The 17,158-nt window shown below is 39.0% G+C and overlaps 3 protein-coding genes across 3 annotated transcripts; all 3 read left to right on the top strand.

The window, feature by feature from the left end:
* The first annotated feature begins 2,977 nt into the window (after nucleotides 1-2,977).
* On the top strand, nucleotides 2,978-5,871 carry LOC147476032 (putative polyol transporter 4). Its single transcript, XM_086583352.1, has 2 exons — nucleotides 2,978-3,191; nucleotides 4,229-5,871. The coding sequence occupies exons 1-2, from the start codon at nucleotides 2,978-2,980 to the stop codon at nucleotides 5,593-5,595; spliced, it is 1,581 nt and encodes a 526-aa protein (XP_086439478.1). The 3' UTR covers nucleotides 5,596-5,871.
* Nucleotides 5,872-12,199: 6,328 nt separating this feature from the next.
* LOC147476031 (uncharacterized) lies at nucleotides 12,200-14,558 on the top strand. Its single transcript, XM_086585612.1, has 6 exons — nucleotides 12,200-12,431; nucleotides 12,568-13,157; nucleotides 13,373-13,822; nucleotides 13,933-14,037; nucleotides 14,079-14,220; nucleotides 14,341-14,558. Exons 1-6 carry the CDS (start codon nucleotides 12,200-12,202, stop codon nucleotides 14,556-14,558), a joined length of 1,737 nt encoding a protein of 578 aa, XP_086441738.1.
* Nucleotides 14,559-15,104: 546 nt separating this feature from the next.
* On the top strand, nucleotides 15,105-16,028 carry LOC147476030 (uncharacterized). Its single transcript, XM_086585611.1, has 2 exons — nucleotides 15,105-15,438; nucleotides 15,631-16,028. Exons 1-2 carry the CDS (start codon nucleotides 15,105-15,107, stop codon nucleotides 16,026-16,028), a joined length of 732 nt encoding a protein of 243 aa, XP_086441737.1.
* Nucleotides 16,029-17,158: the final 1,130 nt, after the last annotated feature.

Genomic DNA, 17,158 nt, shown 5'->3' with positions numbered 1-17,158 from the left:
TTGTTCGTCATGCTCTTGGTCATATACATAGACTCTAGTTTGAGCCAAATACCGGCAGCGGTATTTTTTTCCATCACACTATATATGACCTCATTAGCAAGACATAACCGGATTGATGAACAAGCTTGAAGATCGAACTCTTCCCAATCATCATTACTCATACTCGCCACCTTAGATTTAATCCCCTTTAAAGCCTTATGCAAACCTTGTTGGATGAGGATGCTTTTTACTTGGACTTGCCAAATCCCAAAGTTATTCTTCCCATTAAACTTCTCTACTTTAAACCTTGTGTTTGACATCTTGGGAGCCATCTTTCAAGTTACACACAATAACCCAAAAAACAATTTCACTTCATAATTTAATCGAACACCTTGTCTACACAAATTTCGAGCACTAAACTCAAAATCCTAGGTTGTAAACCTACACTCTGATACCAATTGTTGTGAATAATACAATGCAGAAACACCGTTACCCACAATAAATAGATCAATCCTACACAAAGATCGATCCTACACACTAGACAAGACTTCAACACCCTCCAAGCAATATCCCAACATTTCTCAATATCAAATAAACAAGTATCTAAAGTAAAACAATTAATGTAAAAGAAGAACAAACCACAAGATGAGATATATCGTGGTTCGGCAATTCGCCTACGTCCACACTGCGAGTTCCAAGCTTTACTAGATGTACGGAGTAACAGATTATAAGATCTCTCAATTCACTCACAAATAATGAACACTTAACTCACAAAGAATTGCTCTATTATAATCTCTCTCTTTCTTGGTTTTGGTTAAGTTAGGTTTCTACAGAAAAAACCTCTATTTATACTATTTCAGAAAACTTCCGAGAAAAGGCAAATTCGTGCTGAAATATGGTGGAGCTGAAGTTAAGCCCTCGACCCGGACAAAAAGTTGGCTGGTCGACTTGAAGAGTCTGTAAGTCACCAAAGGCATGAGTGTGGGTCGTGCCTTATCCAGGTGTAAATGGAGCGTGGGTCGCGCCCTTCACACCAGAATGAGAAAACGTCTTTTTTCTCTACAAAAATGTTCTAATAAGTGGGTCAAGAGATCAGGAGACAAAGTAGCTCATACTTTATATCAGTGAGGCTACCTAAATGACTTATCTACACAAAAGAGGACCTACACATTGAGTGATTCTATTTTGTGTGGAGAAGATACCCCTACCATGTAGATCATGTCCACCAAAAATCAATTCATTTCGATATATCTAACCATGGCTAGTGTCTAGCATCATTCGGTTGGTAACACACAAATACTTGTCATTTAACTCTTACTAGTAAATTTCAAATGTCAAGGTTTTTTACCAAGTAAGCATACTTGGACTGAGCATTAGGGCAGGGAATCGGGTCGGGTAGACCCGAATCCGACCCGACCTGATTACCGAATATATCGGGTTCGGGTCGATTTTCATATCCGTTTATGTATTCGGGTTGGATTCGGGTTTGGGTATGTCGGGTTCGGGTTCGGATTCGGATATACTTTTTAGGTTTTTTTTGGATTTTTAGTGTTATCCGATCGGGTTAGTCGGATTCGGATATTAAATTTCGGATATAATCGGGTTTGGATTCGGATTCGGATACTGTGAAATTATTCGGATTCGGATTCGGATATAGCCATATCCGACCCGAACCCGATCCGATCCCTGCCCTACTGAACATCCTCTTTGCCACAGATTCTTTTCATAACACAAGAAATACCCGCATTGACACCTGTCATTACAACAAAATTACGCGCTTGCACCATCGGTCCACCACTCAAAGCCTGAATAACCCAAACCCATCAATTATATTCAAAATTCACCTGAACTAGTTGATTTTAACCAAAAGAAGTAGCATGTACCTTGGCTTGCTGAAGTAAAGGCATGGCTTGAGGATTAAGAGCGACCGGGGAGGAGGAGTTGGAAATGCGGGCGTAACATCGAAGTGAGAGTGCCCATAAATCCACCAAATAGCGGCTTTGGATCAGACTCGCGTTGACTGACTCTGGTGCTTCGACTAGTAATGATTGTTTAGCGAGCCATGCACGGAAGCCGGATTCTAAGACTTCAAATTTTGTTTGGAGTTGAACTATGGGATTTGCAGGTGGTAATAATAATCCTAGTTCTTTATTTGGAGTATTATGATTGGGTAATACTACTACACCGCTGCTATTGACTTTTTGTTTTGTCATTTTTTTTTTCCTTTTTTGTTTTTCACTGTGTGTAGAAAATACAGAAGGATGAAGAAGAATGCGAAAAGAAACTTTCACTAATAAAAGGGTACAAATAGACATGTTGTTATTTTGTTTTTTTTTAATCCTTTTGCTTTATGGGAAATACCCCAAAAAAATATATGGGAGATATTATTAGATTTAGGCAGTTCTTGGGATATGAGTGTATGACAAAAATTTATGTTAGTTATTGGGTATGAGAATGTCTTGTTGGGTATGTCCAAGATCACCCATATTCTAATTTATTTTGTTTTATTTTATTTATGCGTGACTTCGTAGATCGAAATGGAACCAAATTCGGACCATCCATTTCACAACTTAAAAAGTATGAGGGCAAAATTTGTGACAATGAGTTTAAAATAGAAAGTAGCCCCCTAAAAACTTGGAACCAAAGTTTTAAGAAGAATACCTGTCAACTACTACCTAAAAAATAACTGAATTATTCTTCTTAAAACGTAAAACACAAACAAGCTAGAGAAGGCGAGAAAAATAGGCACATGTTTACATCTCCATTAATGGACATAACCCTTAATCTGACTTTTGGTTCTTCTATTGTTTTTAGTTTCTACTCCGGCCTTTGTCTCTATAGGAATATGCTTTCTTGATCAATGGCATTTTTTTTTTTTTTTAAATTGGCAAACCTGTTTTAAATGAGATAAGTTAAGAAGTCCAACAAGAATTGAAAAAACATATTTCCGTGTTTCATTTTTTCTTTCTTTCTTGATAAAATAGAGAGAAACGGAGAAATGGGAATTCAAGAAAATAGTAATGGAGATGGGGGATTATCTACCATTACAATGGGGAAGATTAATAGATATAGGAGAATGGATGCAGAGATTACAGAAGAAGAAGAAGAACAAGTACATAACCACAAGAGCAGTAATATCAACAACAGCACTAAGAGATTTGTCATTGCATGTGCCATCTTTGCTTCTTTGAACATGGTCCTCATTGGTTATGGTAATTATATTCTTTTTTATTTATTTATCGTTTTCGCGCGTTTCCTTTGTTAGCGCACTTTTTAAGGTATTGAGGAATAGTTCGACATTGTTATTTGCTAATTGTCATATATATAATTAAAAATGATTAATCAGTCATTTGTTGCTTTATGAAACAGTTTGTGTTCATTTTTTCATCAAATAAATGTAACTACATACATATGGTCGCCTACCCTTTCATCTGTTGATGTTTGCGTAAATGTGTATGTTCATGATTGGACTGTATTCGGCAATGAGGATGCAATATTCTAGTTTGTTGAAACCCATATCAATAAAATTTATGATTCTTTTGTAATCTCAATGTAATGTTCTAGGAGACTTGTATGCACGCAGGACGGCATTGTCTAGCTAATTTGGTTGTAGTTGAGCTTATTTTAATTATCCATCTTTCTATAGGTTCACCAGATTTCAACTTCGACAAATTCTACTATATAAAGCATGAAACATAATCAAATTAACTTATTTGCGGACATCTTTATTTAAGATGGAACGCTAGTCTGGAAGTAAATTCTTGGTGGCCAAATGCTCCTACAGATTGAAACAATAGGTTAAGTTGGTCATGTTAAAAATGTTGTTCTGAGGGTTCTCATTGCTTCATGGCAGATGCTCCATTTGCATAACATAGTGAGGGGAATTCATTGAGTTTTTGCGGCCACTACATCTTTCTGAATGAGGGTTTTGTGTTTTGGCAGAAACTCCACTAAAGGAAAGAAAGCCTATAATGGAGGAAAATTTCTTCAAATCCTCTTGTGACACTTTTCCCTCGCTGTCTATTGACTGAAGTTTGTACAAATTCCTAGTATTGACCGATCAAATTCAGTGTAGGCCTATCTTACTTTGTTTTTTAAAATATTAATAGCAATACCCGTTTATCTGACAAATATAGACTTGTGAAATGGATTATTAATGTTCTTCTCTGCCAGCATCTCCATTCAATTGAATTTGTTACCTTGAATTTCTGTAATCTTACGCCTGAAGTTTGTGCTTTCCAATATGCAGATGTCGGTGTTATGAGTGGTGCAATCCTGTACATTCAAGAGGATCTGAACTTAACAGAGGTACAAGAAGAAGTTCTTGTCGGATGTTTGAGCATCATTTCTCTTTTTGGTAGTTTAGCTGGTGGAAAGGCCTCCGATGCCATTGGTAGAAAATGGACGATGGGTTTTGCTGCCATTGTTTTTCAGTCAGGCGCTGCTGTTATGTCTTTTGCTCCATCTTTTAATGTGTTGCTGGTAGGTAGACTCTTGGCTGGGATTGGGATAGGCTTCGGTGTCATGATTGCCCCTGTTTACATTGCTGAGATATCACCCGCTGTCTCTAGAGGATCTCTTACTTCCTACCCTGAGATATTTGTAAATGTAGGAATACTTCTTGGTTATGTCTCAAATTATGCATTTTCCGGTTTGTCAGTACATATAAATTGGAGAATAATGCTTGGTGTCGGGATCCTCCCCTCTGTGTTTATTATGCTTTCCCTGTGTGTCATCCCAGAGTCCCCAAGGTGGCTAGTTATGCAGAACCGGATTGAAGAAGCAAGACTAGTGCTGATGAAGACAAACGAGAATCAAGGAGAAATAGAAGAAAGACTGGCTGATATACAGGCAGCAGCAGGTGATCCTAACGGTAAAAACAAGTATGAGGAGAAAGCGGTGTGGCGTGAATTACTGTCTCCTTCTCCTGCACTTAGGAGCATGCTGGTAACTGGAATTGGAATCCAATTTTTCCAACAGATCACGGGCACTGACAGTTGTGTATATTACAGCCCCAAAATTTTCCAAGAAGCTGGAATAGAGGATAAAACTAAGCTTCTTGCTGCAACTGTTGCAGTTGGATTCTCAAAGACCATATTTATCCTCTTTGCTATTGTTCTCATTGATCGCGCTGGGAGAAAACCACTGCTGTACGTGAGCACCGTTGGGATGACCATTTGCACGTTTGGGTTAGTCGTGAATCTTTCTTTGTTAGCCAAGGAACAAGTAGGGATTGCATTGGCTATCCTGTTTGTATGTGGGAATGTTGGTTTCTTTTCAGTTGGAATGGGCCCAATTTGCTGGGTTGTGACATCAGAAATCTTCCCTTTGAAAGTGCGGGCTCAGGCAGCAGCACTTGGTGCAGTAGTTAACAGATTAGGAAGTGGTTTGATTTCCATGTCCTTCCTTTCCGCATGCCGTGCTTTTACTATGGCTGGAACTTTCTTCATCTTTGCTGTGCTTGCAGCTCTATCGATTGCATTTGTTCATATATTTGTTCCAGAAACGAAGGGGAAGTCTCTTGAACAGATTGAGTTGATGTTTCAGAAAGGCGAGGAGTCTCAGAGAGGTCAATTCGAACTTGAAGATATGGCGCATTTGGTGCAAAAAGAATGAGGTTCAGCGGATATATGATTCTGATGACCGGAGTTATCATAAGGGATGAATTGAAAGGCTTGCGACATCTTCATCTCACACGATTTCTATTGGATAGTTGATGCTGCACACGAAGACGTGGATAGGACATGTCCAATTTTTATTGAGGCAAGTTAAGACTGGATATCATTTGCCAGCAAAGATTGTATCATTCAGCCCAAAGCACACTGACCTGACTTCTTGTAAACTAATTTTGAAGATAATTTGAAATCTATAATACTCACCTAAACAGAATTATACTATGTAGAAGAAAGCAACTTAGAGATACCATGTAGAAGAGAGCAACTTAGAGAGCGACTTTTAGAGAGGTACATTAGACTTTTCCCTATCGTTTTTTTCCCTTTTCGGGTTCAAACCTCGGCCTCTTGGAGGAAAGGTGAGAAACTTTGCCTCTCCTGGTATCTTTGACTAAGGAATCGGGTGGCCTACCACCGTTGACTGGAAGTGGATGGAATTACTATGGTAGTTGAGACCATGATTCCAAGTTGCTCAACCTGTTCCAGATCTGCAGGTACGTTCTGTTGGGGTTTCTTCTCAGAAATCATGGAGTGAACTTTTTAAGCAGAGTAAAGATTCATCTTTTAGTCATAATTTAGATCGTTGAAGTTACTAATGGTGTTGCGGATGTGCCATCTGCAATCCTTGAATAAGGAAATGATATATGGAATAACTATCTAGTTGGATACTTTATTGAACGTGGGCTTCCCTATCCTATAGTTAAAAGTATCCTTGAGAAACAATGGAAAGTTAAGGGTGTTGGAATCTTCATGTGTATTTCAAATACTTGTGTGTTGTTTAGTCCCACATTGGTGAACCACCACTAGGTAGTGAGGTATATGAGGTGAACCTCTAACATAAGGGCGTGCCCTTAGGGTACAAAGGCTTTTGTGTTAGGAGGGAGGACTCACCCAAAACAACGCGTGCGCGCCCGCCCCGCACCGAACCAAGTCGCGTCATGGGCTTGGGCTGGTTGTCTAGTGGCGCCTTTGTTATTCTGTCCTTGTTTTCTTCTTTTATCTGCATACAACAAATCTTAAGAGATGGAAGTAACTTCGTCTATGAGAGATCCTAGCACCTCTACTGAATGCTCGCAATTTACCTAATGTGTCAAAGATTGAATCCTTCAACGGTTCACACTTCAAGAGATGGAGAGAAAGGGTGTTCACAGCCCTAGATGTACTTTTAACTATGCAAAGTATCTCATCGATACAAAGACCCGTGGAGGGTTCTAATGATTTCGAAAGAAATCAAGCCGCTTGGCTCAATGGGAATAAGGTATGTCGTCATGCTATTTTTGAGTACCTTGTCCAATGAGATTTTTGATATTTATTGTTCAAATAAGAATGCACATGATATATGGGAGAGTTTGAACAAGAAATACATAATAGAGGAGGATCTTTGGTACTTTCGAAATATGCTATTGGGAATTTTCTAAAGTTCCATATGAGAGAGGATAGAGATGTAACGCCTCAAATCCATGATTTTCATGTCTTCGATTATTGATTTGAAAACCGAGGGTATTAATTTACCCAAATCCTTTTGTTCTTTGGATGTTTGATTGAGAAACTCCCCGAAGTCTTGGAAACACTATAAAAATAGTATGAAGCATAAAGCGTAACGGATGACTCTTGAGGATGTGATCATTCACATTCACATAGAGGAAAAGAACAAGACTTCGGGGATGAGGTGTTGTCTAAGGAATTTCATTCTAAAGCCAATATCGTTGAAGGTAATCCCAACAAATCTAACAAAACCTCTAAGAAGCGGAAGTCCAACAAAAATAAGAATTTCAAGGTCAAAGGCACTTCTTTTTAAAAGGAGTGGTAATCGGCAATGGAAATTGTTATGTTTGTGGTAAACCCGACATAGGGCTTTTCGGCGCGGACACAAGAAAGACACCGATGATCCTCCCAATGCTAATCTAGTTGAGGGAGATGATATTGTTTCTTCTTTGTCGTGTCACAAGTGTTCATAGCCACCGGGAAGAGGAACCGGGTACTAGATTTCGGTGCCACCCGCCACGCCCCCGTGGTGATGTTGAAGCCTTCTCGGACTACATACTAGTGAAAGATGAAAAGGTCTATATGGGTGACTCTAGGTCCGCGTTCTGTTGAGGGAAGGGCAAGGTTCTTCCTCGGGTTAACCGGGGAAAACCCTTTCACTTAGTAATATTCTTCATGTTCCCGAGATTCGTCGAGAATCTCGATTTACAATGTCTTCTTTTGGGTAAAAGTGGCATCAAGGTGACTTTTTGAGAGTGACAAGTTTGTTACGACAAAAATGAGGGTTTTGTTGGTAAAGGTTATTGTAATAATAGTGGTCTTTTCATGTTGAATGTACTTGACAACATTATTATTAATAAGAATGAATGAATACGCTTACTTGCTTTGACTCTTTTAATATATGGCATGGTAGACTAGGACATGTGAATGTTCATTATATGAAAAGGATGAAAGCATGTGGTTTATTGTCTAATATTTCTGATTTTTCTAATGATAAATGTGAGATATGTCCGAGACTAAAGCCCACGAAGAAACCCCTGTAGAAGCTGTGTCTAGAGATAAACCTGAATTACTAACTCTTATTCATGGAGTTTGGGTGAATTGAGGAAGTACCATGTCTAGAGGGGGAAGTTTTATTATATTACATTCATAGATGACTTATCTAGGTACACCATGGTATATTTACTTAGACACAAGCATGAGGCAGGTGAGATGTTTCTCAAGTACAAAGTGAAGTTGAAAACCAAATTTTAAGCTGTAAGATTAAGAGACTTGATTCCGATAGGGGTGGAGAATATGAGTCTAACCCCTTCCGGGACTTTTGTGACAAGAGTGGAATTATTCATGAGACTACTCCACCATACTCTCGAGTCAAATGGAGTAGCGAACGGAAAAACGAGAACACTTAAAAGAGATGATGAATGCTATGCTTGTAAGTTCTGGAGCTTCCCTGAACTTGTGGGGGGAAGCAATCCTATCTGCTTGCCATATACAGAATAGGATATCCAACAAGAAAACAGGGAATAAGACACCATATGAGTTATGGAAAGGTCATGTACCTAACCTGACATATTTAAAAATGTGGGGGTGTCTTGCTAAGGTTCTTGTGAACGAACCTAAAAAGAGAAAATTGGGACCTAGAACTGTTGATTGTATGTTCATTGGTTATGCTCATAATAGTGCTGCATATAGATTTTTAGTAGTAAAATCTGATAATAACCTTGTCGATGCTAACACTATTATAGAGAGTAAAAATACTGATTTCTTTGAGAATTTGTTTCCTTTGAAAATTGGCATTGAGAGGTTGGTAGCTCCTAGTGAACAACAATCAACAGATCCTGAAATTTCTGAACAAGAAATTCGGAAGAGTAAAAGAGACAGGAAATCCACCAATTTTGGTGATGACTTTTACACATTTCTTCTTGATGATGATCCTGTGACGTATAATGAGGCAATCAATTCTCGAGATGCTCCTTTCTGGAAGGATGCTATACACTCAGAACTAGATTCGATTATAGCTAATCACACATGGGAGATAGTTGATCTACCTCCTGGGGCAAAACCTATACGTTACAAGTGGACCTTCAAAAAGAAATTGAAACTAGATGGTTCCATTGAGAAATACAAGGCTAGACTTGTAGTCAAGGGATTCTCCCAGAAAAAAGGCATTGACTATTTTGATACTTATGCTCCTGTAACTAGGATTTCTTCTATAAGAGTTCTAATGGCTCTAGCTTCTATTCATAATTTATTTATTCATCAAATGGATGTAAAAACTGCATTTTTGAATGGTGATCTTGATGAAGAAATATATATGACGCACTGAGAATGCGATAGTACCGGGAATGAGCATAAGGTATGCAAGTTAGTTAAGTCTTTATATGGGTTGAAACAAGCCAAAACAATGGCATGAAAAGTTTGACATTAATGTCATGATGTCTAATGGATATCACATAAATGATGCTGATAAATGTATTTACTTCAAATCTTTTGATGTGAATTCATATGTGATTATCTGTCTATATGTGGATGACATGTTAATCATGAGTCCTAGCCTTGATGTTGTGAGAAACACCAAGATGTTTTTATCCTCCCAATTTGAAATGAAGGATTTGGGAGAAGCTGATGTGATTCTTGGAATCAAAATCATCAGAAATGATGGCTATACGCTTTCACAAGAGCATTATGTTGAGAAGTTTTTGAAGAAGTTTAACTTTTATGATAGTAAGCCTGTGTCGACACCTTATGAGGCAAATAGTGAACTTCAGAAAAATGCTCAACATGGTGTACTTCAGTCTAGATATGCCCAAATTATTGGTAGTCTCATGTACTTGATGAATTGCACTAGACCTGACATTGCTTATGCAGTTAGCAGGCTAAGCAGATACACTCATTGTCCTAGTCAGGAACATTGGAGTGCGTTAGAGAGATTAGCCAAGTACTTGAGAGGAACAATGAATTACGGCATAAGGTTTAGACAAACTCCACCTGTGATAGAGGGTTATTGTGATGCAAACTGGATATCTGATTCTCATGATATCAAGTCCACTAGTGGTTATATTTTCACCCTAGGTGGAGGTGCAGTCGCTTGGAAATCTTCTAAGCAGACCTTGATAGCTCGTTCAACCATGGAGTCCGAGAGCTTATTGCTTTAGATAAAGCAAGTCTTGAAAGGTGAGTGGCTTAGAAACCTCTTGGCAGATCTTCCTATTGGTACAAAACCGCCTCTCAAATTGTACCTATGCATTGTATTTGTCGGGGCCGCAATAGCAAAGGCAAAGAGCAAATTGTATAATGGGAAAAGCGAGGCATATTCGATGCGAGACTACAGTCTATAAAGCAATTTCTTTGGAATCTGGAGTTGTGGCTCTAGATTATGTGAGGTCGAGTTAAATTTGGCCGATCCTCGACAAAGCCACTTAACGGGGAGACAAGTGGTTGATACGTCGAGGGGATGGGACTTTTGCCTTAGATAGAGGGCGACAGCGGCCAAGAACCCACCTATGTGATTGGAGATCCCATGAAGTAGGTTCAAAGGGAAAAACAAGTCACCTGCCGCCTGGTATGCTAATTGTCTTTATTTGAGACGCGTCCCCTATGACTAGATAGCATTATTGTATACTTTGTATAACTTGAATAGAAATGAGAAAAAGGATGAGTTATTTTACTCTTAATGGAATCCATAGTCCATTATTTTTATGAGATAGTGTATTTTAACCGCTATGTACACTTGATGGATATCCACCACGTGAATGTAGAACTGGGTCGGTTCTTATGAGTATTCAGCAAATACTCTAGAGCATTCACATAACACGAGGAAGCGCGCAAAAGGGCCAAAAAGCCAAACACCTTGAAACAGGGCATATAATGAAGGAGCAATGTGGGTGCATGTCCTCTATTTTACTACAAAGGAATGTTGGTTCAAAAAATTTTTTAATCCACCACTTTCACGTATTATAAGACATGTTACCCTATGGTCGGTTCAGCCCGAAAAGCACCAAATATCTTATGCATTGTTTTTCGATTCTCTCGGCATTTCGTTAACCCATTTCTTTTGTAATATCCTATTCCAAAATAGTGGGGGACTATAAGTATTTTGAAAATAGTGGGGATTGTTGGAATCTTCATGTGTATTTCAAATACTTGTGTGTTGTTTAGTCCCACATTGGTGAACCACCACTAGGTAGTGAGGTATATGAGGTGAACCTCTAACATAAAAGGCGTGCCCTTAGGGTACAAAGGCTTTTGTGTTAGGAGGGAGGACTCACCCAAAGCCACACGCGCTAGCGGCCGCCCCGCACCAAACCGAAGTCGAAGTCGCGCGGTGCGGTCGCGGTCGTGGGCTTGGGCTTGGGCTGGTTGTCTAGTGGGTAGTGGATTACCAATTGCCTAAACTTTTTTTTTTTTTGAACAAGTTTTTCTTTGGAGTCTTGATCGCGAGTTGGACTCGTCTCATATTTGTTTTGGGGAGACCGAATTGAGGAGTCATTCTCATGTTTGGATTCCTTGAAACCTCTATATAAACACAGAAGTGTGTGTCTATAGGGATGAACCGATTCTGAGAGTAAAGAGACGAAGTTGAAGTTGTCTTCTTTGCCTCCACACCAGGTAAAACGTAACTTCGTGGAGATAAGTCTATTATTGCTTCAATCTTCTTCTCGCTCTTCTTCTTCACCGCCGAGAGAGAGTTATATTTTCGTTCTAGAGGGTAGTCCGTTTCTAGTGCAAAGTCGATCGCTGTTAACCATTGAATCTGTGAGGAAGACGCCTTGTTGCCTTTCGCACCATTGGAAGGGGCGAAATCTTTCCTTAAGGACAGCCTAATCCGCGCCTTGGTTATTACCTGTTATTCTGTCCTTGTCTTCTATTGTTTTCTTTTATCTGCATACAACAAAGGGTAACTTTGAAATGTTAGCTGATAAGGACTTCTTTTACTTCAAGTTTGGATGTGATGAGGATCGGCGGATGGTCATTGAGAAAGGACCAATATTTGTTGCTGGCAGAGTATTTGTTATATCGAAACACGAAGGAAAGGAGCTAGAACAGTCCCTATATGGGTGAAAATGGACTTGTCAAAACAGATGTGGACTAAATCTGGTATGGGGTTTACAGCTAGTATGATTGGTAACCCAATTTGTGTGGATGAAGCAACAAAAAACAGAACAAGACTAAACTATGCAAGGATATGTATTGCGGTGGATATCGACTGCACTTTTCCTATCTCATTGGATTTCAAGCTAAAAAATGGCATCATAGTTAATGCATGTGGGAGTGGAATACCCATGGATACCATTCGTGTGCAGCAAGTGTAAGACTTTTGGACACTCTGACACCAAGTGCAACAAGAACAAGTAATAGGTGTGGAGGCAGAGAGTGCCAGTGGTGAACTCAATTGCAGCGACAAACGTTAATGTTCCAAACTTTAAAACAGGACAAACAAACACTCTTAGAAATGAGATTGGTGTGGAGACTACAACAACATCTCCATGTTTGGAGATTGAACTGTTTAAAGACGCACCTACCAATGGCATTGGATCTATCTGGGAGAATACTATAGTGATTAAAGACTCAACAACCGAACAAGATCACCCAGTAGTAATAACTGAACAAGGCCTTATAGTGGTGTATCAACCACAGTCTGGCACCATTACTAACGAGGTTTCAGTCCATGTACTGATTGAGTCAATTGTTGAGGATCTTCAGGGTAGGAAGCACATTCAAGACAAGGACAACCATAGCCTCATTGGTGAGGACTTTGATACCGCAGATGAATCAGGTACTGTCAGTGAAGTTGATCACTTCTCAGATGATCAAGGTGTTGAAGAGGGCTTGGTAGTTGTTGCAGAAGTTACTCCACCAAGGGGTATACTGAAAATCAAGACCATGTCACATCAAGAGATACTAGACCAAGATTTTGGTTGGATTGAGACCACCAAGAAGCGTAGGGGGAGACCCAAGGGGTCCCTTGGGGGTCTAAATCCAAACATTAGATGGATCTATTGTGTGTATGGAATGTGCGGGGTATTAATGACCTCCACAAGGCTGCGGAAGTGAGCAAAGTTAGAGTCAGTAAGCATTTGGGTATTTTTGCATTGCTAGAAACTAAAGTTAAGAATGAGAATTTTGACAAAATAAGGAATATTTGTTGTCCGGGTTGGAACTTTTTGGAAAATTATAACAAGTGTACTAGTGGAAGAATCTGGATCTGTTGGGAACCATCTCTGTTTGCTATTCAGAAACTAAAAGAAAGTGATCAATTTATCCACTGTAAGTTAACTTACCTACCTACTTCGATGATTTATATGATGATAGTGGTGTATGCTAGTAATGCTAGTTTTGATAGACTTACTCTTTGGAATGATATAGTTAACTTCCCTAATACCAATAGTAATGCTTGGTTGGTTATTGGGGATTTTAACAATGAGCTTCACTCTAATGAGAGGATTGGATGTGATATGGTACATCCAAGGGAGATAGTAGACTTTGCAAATTGTCTACATTGTGTAGGATTGTCCGATTTGAAAGCCTCAGGCTTCTTTTACACATGGTCTAATAATTCTGATGGTAATAAGAGAATCATGTCGAAGATTGATAGATGTCTAACAAATAGCGTATGGATGTCATCCTTTTCTGCAACCGAGGCAGAATTCCTACCTCATGGAATATCTGATCACTGCCCTATTCAGGTGTCATGAATAAGAGGGACTACTCAAAGAAAGCAGGACCTTTTAGATTCTTTAATTCATGGGTGCACCATCCTGAATTCAATGATCTACTTATTGAAGTGTGGAATCAGAGAGTTTATTCAAATCCTATGTATGTGCTTATGGAAAAACTCAAGATACTTAAGGCGAAGCTCAAGGGATGGTCCAAGAAGTACTATATGAATATTTCTGCAAGGGTGGACAAAGCTAGAGTGGAACTGTTTACACACTACAACAGTTGATTCAAGCAAATCCTCTTGATTCTAATTTAGCAAGGCAGGAAAGGGAAGCCATGAAGATGTATGGTATACTAGCAAGAGCTGAAGAACAAGAACTGAAGCAAAAATCGAATTGTGACTGGTATACAATGGGAGACAGAGGTACGACATATTTTCACAACTCCATCAAGGAAAGAAAGAGTAGAAATTCCATATGGTCCATTACAAACTAGAGAGGGGATAAATTGAGTACTCATGCAGAAGTTGTTAATGAATTTTTAGGGTTTTTTAAAAGCATGATCGGCACTGAAGCAGAGTTACAAGTGGATAATAGTTTCTTTGAGGAACTACACGTGAGAAATGTAATCACTACTGACATAGCAGTGACTTTAGAGCAAGAAGTTACTGAAGCTGAGATTAAAATGGCTCTATTCAGTATGGGAGATAGCAAGTCACCTGGACTCGATGGCTTCACTGCCTTTTTCTTTAAGCATTGTTGAAGTATGATAGGAGCAGATTTTACTAATGCCATTAGTAATTCTTTTGTGACTAACAAGTTACCAAGAGGGGTGAATGCTACTCTTTTGTACCTTATTCCGAAAGTTCATAATCCAAGCAAGGTGGAGGAATATAGGCATATTGCTTGCTGCAATATCATTTATAGGTGTATTACTAATAGATTAAAACCTTTTATTGAAGAGAGAATTGACCCTTGTCAAACAACATTCATTCCAGGAAGAAGCATTCAGGACAATTTGTTGCTTTCTCATGAATTGTTGAGGAACTATAGTAGGCATACGATTTCACCAAGATGCTTTGTTAAAGTTGATCTTAAGAAGGCATATGACATGGTGAGTTGGAGGGCTATAGTGTGCATGATGAAAAGATTTCAGTTTCTCTCAAAATTGATGATTCAGTGGATAGAGGTATGTATATCATCACCAAGTTATTCAGTTTTGATAAATGGCACAGTTTAAGGATTCTTTTTAGGAAGGAGGGGGCTCAGGCAAGGTGACTCCCTCTCACCCTATATGTTTGTTTTGATCATGGAAGTGTTGAGCTATTTATTGAAAGAGGGTATTGAGCCTAAGAAGATCAGAATGCATCCCCAATGCAAGAAAGTGCAAATCTCACATTTGTGCTTTGTAGACGATATTCTAGTATTTGCAAGGGCACAAACTGATTCGGTCCTTGCTATCATGGAAGTTCTAAAACATTTCTCTGAAGCAACAGGCCTTGCAATGAATAAATCCAAGACCACTATTCTGGTGGGTGGCCTATCAGAAGATGATGCAGAAGCTTTGGCAGAATTGATTGGTATTGAACTAGTCTATCCCCCTATTACTTATCCTGGTGTCCCTCTGATTGCATCGAGATTAGGTATTCATGAATGTCAGCCTTTAGTAGAAAAAAAGTTTCTAACAAGATAACTAGTTGGAATGCAAGGTCTCTATCTCATGCTAGGAGACTTCAACTCATACACTTTGTATTGAGTTCTTTTCATGTTTATTGGTCTCGGACTTTTATTATTCCCAAGACTGTTCTTGATCAAGTGTCAAAAATTTGTGCTAGATTTCTATGGAGTGTTCCTTCTATGGAGAAAAAAAATTCATCAAGCTAGTCTGAGTACTATTTGGCTATCAAAGGGTGAGGGAGCACTAGGTGTTACTGATTTATACAGGAGGAATAAGGCCTCTTACTGTGGTCTTGTGTTCAAGGTGGCTTCTAAGGAGGATAATATGTGGGTGTACTGGATTTGGCAGCAACAGATCAAGAATAAATATTTTTGGACTATGCAAATCCCAACAGATTGTTCATGGGTTTGGAGACATGTTTTGAAGACAAGGAAGCTTGCAGCAAAATATACAAGGGTGGGAATTACTATGAGAAAAGATACATTCTTATGGCATGACCCGTGGTGTATAGATGGTGCTTTGTTGCGGAATCAGGCAGCTACTATGGCATGGTAATTTCCAATCGATTCTAAAGTGGATGTTCTTATCACAAATGGGAAGTGGAACCATTTAGTTGAACTACTTTCAGATGCAAAGATAAAGAAGGCTATAATGGATACACCCATTAATAGTCACATAGATAAGCTAGGATCTTGTGGACACCAAATCCGACAGGGAGGTTTACTTCAAGTTTAGCTTATAGGGCATTAAAGAAAATAGCTGCAAAGGTGTCTTGGGGCAGATTGGCATGGGGTAAATGGGTAACCCCTAGACATTCATTCTCATGCTGGCAAATTTTCTCTGGGAGCTTGCCAACACAGGATCGCTTGATAAAGAAGAAGGTACTGAATCATTCCTTATGTTGCCTTTGTAACCAGGAGAGGGTGAATACTAAACACTTATTTTTCCAGTGTGTATACTCCAAAGAAGTTTGGAAGGGCATCAAGAATACCATTGGTATAGTGACTGATGAAACAAACTTTAACATAGAGTGGTCTAGTATACTAAAATTATGCCGAAAGAAGAATGAGGCAACAGAAGTCTACAAAGTGTATGTATGCTCAACAATTAACTATATATGAAGTGAAAGAAATAACAAGAGATTTAGTAATGCTAGATGTCCACCTAATGTGTTGAAGGAGCGATTACTCAGAGATCTCAAATTCAATTTACAAGCCACACTGAATACAATCAGTAATTCGGCTCTAACCAAAGCTCTTAATTATTGAAAGATTGGGGTTGAAAGTTGAGATGAGACTGAAGGAAAATATTGAATGTATGTGGGTAAAGCCTGACCAGGATATTGTAAAGCTCAATACAGATGGATCTATAATAGAGGACTCAGCCGGTATAGGATGTGCAATCATAGACCATGTAGGAGAAGTGTTACTTGCATTCAATGGAAGCAACTTGGGTAAATGCATACTCACTCAGGAGCTATTGGCTATCAAAACTGGACTGGAAGGATACATTATGAAAGGATTCAAGAAGTGGTCGTGGCCTCAGACTCTTTACATACAGTCAAGTGCATTAGCAAGATTGAAGCCCCCCCTTGGTACTGCCTCAATCTTGTTTTGAGCATTCAATGCTTGTGTCCTCTTTATGAGATTATCTCTTTTATACATGTTTATAGGGAGACAAATAGG

Source organism: Coptis chinensis, chromosome 9, assembly GCF_015680905.1.
Source record: "Coptis chinensis isolate HL-2020 chromosome 9, ASM1568090v1, whole genome shotgun sequence".
NCBI classification, from domain to species: domain Eukaryota; kingdom Viridiplantae; phylum Streptophyta; class Magnoliopsida; order Ranunculales; family Ranunculaceae; genus Coptis; species Coptis chinensis.
The sequence above is the reverse complement of the archived record's forward strand: the minus strand, read 5'-3'. Positions and strand labels throughout refer to the sequence as shown.

Coding starts and splice junctions, on each gene's coding strand:
- LOC147476032 (XM_086583352.1), top strand. CDS start 2,978: ATGGGAATTCAAGAAAATAGTAATGGAGATGGGGGATTATCTACCATT. Junction 3,192..4,228: donor CATGGTCCTCATTGGTTATG/GTAATTATATTC, acceptor TCCAATATGCAG/ATGTCGGTGTTATGAGTGGT.
- LOC147476031 (XM_086585612.1), top strand. CDS start 12,200: ATGGACTTGTCAAAACAGATGTGGACTAAATCTGGTATGGGGTTTACA. Junction 12,432..12,567: donor AATACCCATGGATACCATTC/GTGTGCAGCAAG, acceptor ACTTTAAAACAG/GACAAACAAACACTCTTAGA. Junction 13,158..13,372: donor GTGTGTATGGAATGTGCGGG/GTATTAATGACC, acceptor TTTGCTATTCAG/AAACTAAAAGAAAGTGATCA.
- LOC147476030 (XM_086585611.1), top strand. CDS start 15,105: ATGGAAGTGTTGAGCTATTTATTGAAAGAGGGTATTGAGCCTAAGAAG. Junction 15,439..15,630: donor TCTGATTGCATCGAGATTAG/GTATTCATGAAT, acceptor AATTTGTGCTAG/ATTTCTATGGAGTGTTCCTT.